Source organism: Copidosoma floridanum, unplaced genomic scaffold (genome assembly GCF_036245765.1).
Source record: "Copidosoma floridanum isolate Cflo_tuat_1 unplaced genomic scaffold, Cflo_Japanese_pri ptg000021l, whole genome shotgun sequence".
Taxonomy (NCBI): Eukaryota; Metazoa; Arthropoda; class Insecta; order Hymenoptera; family Encyrtidae; genus Copidosoma; species Copidosoma floridanum.
The window spans coordinates 28,765,608-28,770,118 of record NW_028321898.1 but is presented as its reverse complement, the minus strand read 5'-3'; the positions used below and the strand labels follow the sequence as shown (position 1 = coordinate 28,770,118).

General features: G+C 48.2%; 1 protein-coding gene across 1 annotated transcript; it reads right to left on the bottom strand.

Annotated features, from left to right (window-relative positions):
- Positions 1 to 571: 571 nt before the first annotated feature.
- LOC106647891 (uncharacterized) lies at positions 572 to 3,187 on the bottom strand. Its single transcript, XM_014364497.2, has 9 exons — positions 3,182 to 3,187; positions 2,511 to 3,122; positions 2,306 to 2,444; positions 2,070 to 2,207; positions 1,770 to 1,999; positions 1,476 to 1,699; positions 1,263 to 1,396; positions 972 to 1,194; positions 572 to 893 (listed from the first exon to the last, which is right to left on the bottom strand). Exons 1-9 carry the CDS (start codon positions 3,185 to 3,187, stop codon positions 572 to 574), a joined length of 2,028 nt encoding a protein of 675 aa, XP_014219983.2.
- Between the last annotated feature and the right edge of the window lie 1,324 nt (positions 3,188 to 4,511).

Sequence of the window (4,511 nt, the reverse complement as noted above, 5' to 3'; positions counted from 1 at the left end):
ATTAGCGACGTGGAAGAAAAAAAAAATACATATATATACACCCAAGCAGCGGTTAGGAGCGGCGTGGATTTTTGAGAGGTCGCCCCTAAAGCATCCGGGTGAAGAATTCAAAATATGTCTGAGCCCAGCGAGGCGGAGCGTGATATATTATACCCATATACGGACGACCGCAACAAAAAAGCCACCCCCGCCCGCGTCTCGGTAAAAATATGCCCCTCCCCCTACCCCGGTATCTTGTCCTTATTTCGGCGCGCGTGCATTTATATATGTATACTTATACACCCACCCCCGGACTTTTATTGCGAGCCGTATACGGAGAGGCGTCCACTTTATTCGTTAGCGCAATATGCCACCACGAGGGTTGGGGGGAGGAAGAATACAAGGACGACGAGCTGGTGTGCCGGGCAATTTGTCAGGACCCGCGGCTTTTAGACACGCTCGATGATTTTCCTTCCGACCCCTCTCAGGACGCAGGGTTGTACTGCACGCCGTCTGGATCTTCCTTCATCATCCCCCCCACCCCCCGCGGGACAAAGCCACAATGACATCGTTGTCGTTGTTTTTCTCTATCCTACAAGCTCCCAAAGTCCTTGTAGCCGTTCGGCAGATCGGCCGCCATGTGCTGGGAGTAGTCGTACGAGAGCAACTTGAGGGCCACGAAGCCACCGTTGTCGACTCGGCTCCTGAAAAAGACCCCAGCGCTGTTCATCGGCACGGGGGGGTCCGTCGTCACCTCCTGGATGTCGATGAAGGGGACCGTGCTTTGGCCAACGTCCCCGTCCAACCCGGTGTGGGTGAACCTCAAGTACTCGTTGTCGCCGGACCTGAGGTTGGTCGGTGCCCCGGTGCGCGTCGGGACATCCCGGTTTTCTATGTCAATTCTCTTACTCGAGCTGACACACATAATCGTTCACGTGTTTAGTCAGAGTCGCGAGGTGACCCTTTGGTTGGTATGTATAATATATACTCACAAGAGGTTGTGGTTGACGAATTGCTGCTCGTGCCTCAGGTTGAGGACGCCGTCGTGGTAGTACAAGGGCGCGGCAAGGGCCGTCAGGTGCAAGCGCCGGGTGTACGTCCTCGAGTCGGACACGCCCGAGGCGAACGACAGCCCGGTGAGGACGTAATTCCTCGGCACCTTCAGCTCGTCAAAGTTGATTTCCCGGCCCTCCTCCCACTGGAGCGTGTAGTAATCTGCACAAAACACGCGACACGTATATTATGTAGTAACTTTCAAGAGCTGCGCTGAAGTTTGGCCTTACGCGCGGGGCTGTCGTTTATCTTGGACCACCGCGAGGTGCTGGCGTTGATGCGGCCGTTGGGCAACAGTTGCCCTTCCCTTATCTGGATGTGCATCATGTTCTTCCTCTTGGCGAATCGAGCGCCCGTTATCACGCTGCGATAAATTTTGATTAATCAACGCGATTCCTATGTATGTATGTATATATACGCAAATTGTATCTGTCATTGCTTACTAATTTTCTTGGGCGTTGGTCCTGGCGAGGTCCAAGCTGAAGTGTCTCTCCGACTTGGGGGTGTTGTCGGCACAGACGCAGAAGCACGGGTCGCACCACCACTTTGAAAATTCGAATTTCCGGGACGCTTGCAGTCTCGCCGTGGAGCACTCGGCCCGTCGATCGCCATAACGTAGTCCATCGTTGTAATCTATGAACTCGTAGTAGCGGCTGCTGTTTTGTCCCTGTCGAGTGGAAAATCAATGTCAAAAGGTACTCCCTTGAACGTGGGACATAGATGCAATTTAAACGCACCGATATGCAAATGGACATGTCGGTGTCGACCTTGAAACGGCAGTCGTGCAACGAACCGTCGCAGAATCTCGCGTTGCAAACTTCCCCCTTGTAACTGCAAGACCGGAGATTTTTTCTAAACGGCCGGCTGTAGTCGGAACAACTGGCGCTGCAATCCTGATCGTTGCTTATGTCCTTTTCGTTGATAACGAACTCTTGGAACACGTTCTTCAGCTCCGTGTACGTTTTACCTTCGAATGAGAATACGTTGCGTAATTATCAAGTCACGCCCGTATAATACTCCGTTGCGCAAAGACGTACCTTCCACGTGCGCGGGTGGATTGTTTTTTGACACTTCGCGCGACGTGTTCTTCATTAATTGCTGGAAGGTACTCAAAGTATTGTTGACGCGTCTACCAAAGTCGTACTCTGTTTTTTCGATATGAGTCGAGAAATTTCCTGTTAACGTCGGTTATTATAGTTTAAATTACATTTCAGCGAGTTGTATAAATATGTATACAGTGTATAGATTTGATTGAGCACACGTTGCGACCTACCGTGTCCATACAAATTGAGGACTTCGTAGCTGTATCTGATTGTAAAAAAAGCTTTGAGCTCCGTGTACATGACGCTGAGCAGAAGATCGTAAACCAATTGCTGTGGACTCATCGGGATTTGGTTGGCTTCCACGAAAACCTTGTAAAAAAAATTTGGATCAATTAAACTCGTGTGTGATTCGTGGAAGCCTTGGTGCAATCATACCTGCATGTTTCGTGCCAATAGTGTCAAGGAACTAGGAACCACACCGTAACCTCTGACTAGGTACTTGTGTATGTCGTCGAGCAGGTGGTTAAGTCCATGTCTTGTGTCGGATGTCACGCTGTTGGCAAACTCTACCACCTTGTCTCTGTTGTATCTCCCGAGTTTTTCGTAGTAGGCAACAAACGTTTCGTAATAACTGTCCACACTGTCGACGTGCACGAAAACTTTGGTCAAGCGGTTGTTCAACTCGACCAGTCCGGGCAACGTTCGAAACATCTGGCTTAGCATGTCCTCCTTCATGTTTTCCACGTCCGTTTTGATTTCGTACTTGACCTTTGCCAAAGACCTCAAGTGGTCCAATAGCTGATCGTGCTCCGCGTTAAAGTGTTTCTCGTGCTTTGGACCAAGCGTTTCTGGATCCTCGCTCAAGTACCTCACGGTACTCTTCAGTACCGAAGTGCCATCTTTGGCTATTTTGATGACAGTGGACGCTACACCAGCTATTGTGGCTACCGTGGCCAGAGTCACCAGTTCGCCGTTGACCGCGAATTTCACTGATGGGGTCACCAAAAGTAGAACACACATTATTCGGATGGACCTCGACATGGTGGTCTATTGACAATACAATCTGATCGGAGAAGCTTATTTGATCACAACTCGCGACTCGATACCTGCATTCTTGAACGCGTTTTCAAAAGAACTGACAAAGGTACCACCTCGGCCTCGTATACAGATTAACTTTGTGCATCATCAGTACACTTCTCAAGGTTGAAAAAATTCATACTTGAAAACGATCGAACGTAAAAGAGTAATTATCATCATCGAGTAACAGCCACCTGTGAAATTCGATTAATCTTCAAGGAGATTTTTATTTATTTAATTTTATTAAAATTTTTATCAAAAAAAAAAAAAAAAAAAAAAAAAAATGTACCATCGCAATCCGAGAATCGACGTATCATTGTTTGTACAACCCCGTTTTCACGATTGGCTTGCTTCATCCGGTGTTTGTTTTCTTGCAACGCACCTCATCAAATCACGGATTATTGGTCGTTCGACGTAATACGGAAACACGCAAATCAGGAGAGTCGATGCGCCAGCAGGTGGGGAGGGGAAAGGATTCAAAAATCAGAAAAAAAAAAAAAAATACGAAAAGTATCATGAACAAAGGAAGAGTAATAGGGGGGGGGGGCTGGTGCTCATTTGATGCCGCGGCTGAATGGACCTTCATTATGACGAGACCAACAATCGGCTTCATTTTCTCTGTCTCTCGCTCTTCCCTTCCCCGGATTGCATCGACAATGGGCCGACAGTTAGTCGCTGCTGGGGCGCTCGCGTTGTCCTTTTGTTGTCGTCTTTCAGGTAGAAGAAACGAGGAAAAAGGAGTCGATCGATGAGGAAAAGAAGCGCTTATACATCGGAGATTCCAAAAGTGCGCGCGAGGACATACATGTATAGAAAAGAAGCCACCGAGTCATTGGGTTTGATTTGCGAGCCGATGACCAACCGGCGTTTTGCACCGGCGACACGTGTTAACCGATGATTGCGCTGATGCGGAAGAAAAAAAGTGTTTGAGCAATTCTTGTTTCTTTTTTTGTCTCCCGTACATTGTCCAGAGTCTCGCGTTGCTTCCTTTCGGTAACGAAAATATTGTCACTCGATTCGCCCGTTCGCGCATATATATATATAAATGCGACCGATACGTAACGTGTGCGTATATATATACGCTTCTTCGGCGGCGCTCCAGCGGCTGTACAAACACCGATATCCGTATAATATACGAAAGCGGCTCTCCCTGCGTGTATATACCCGACCGCGGGCTTATTATAATACAGTTGATGCCTCTGTATGCCCACCTTTCGTCTCGTGCCTCTTTGTGCATTGTCGTACGCGTCTAGTTTGCATTTTTCTTTCACGCATATTTTAGGTATTTTCTTCGTCTTTGTACATATCCGATCGATCCCAACCGATAAAGGAATAGAGCTATCTCGGTTGTATCGCGTT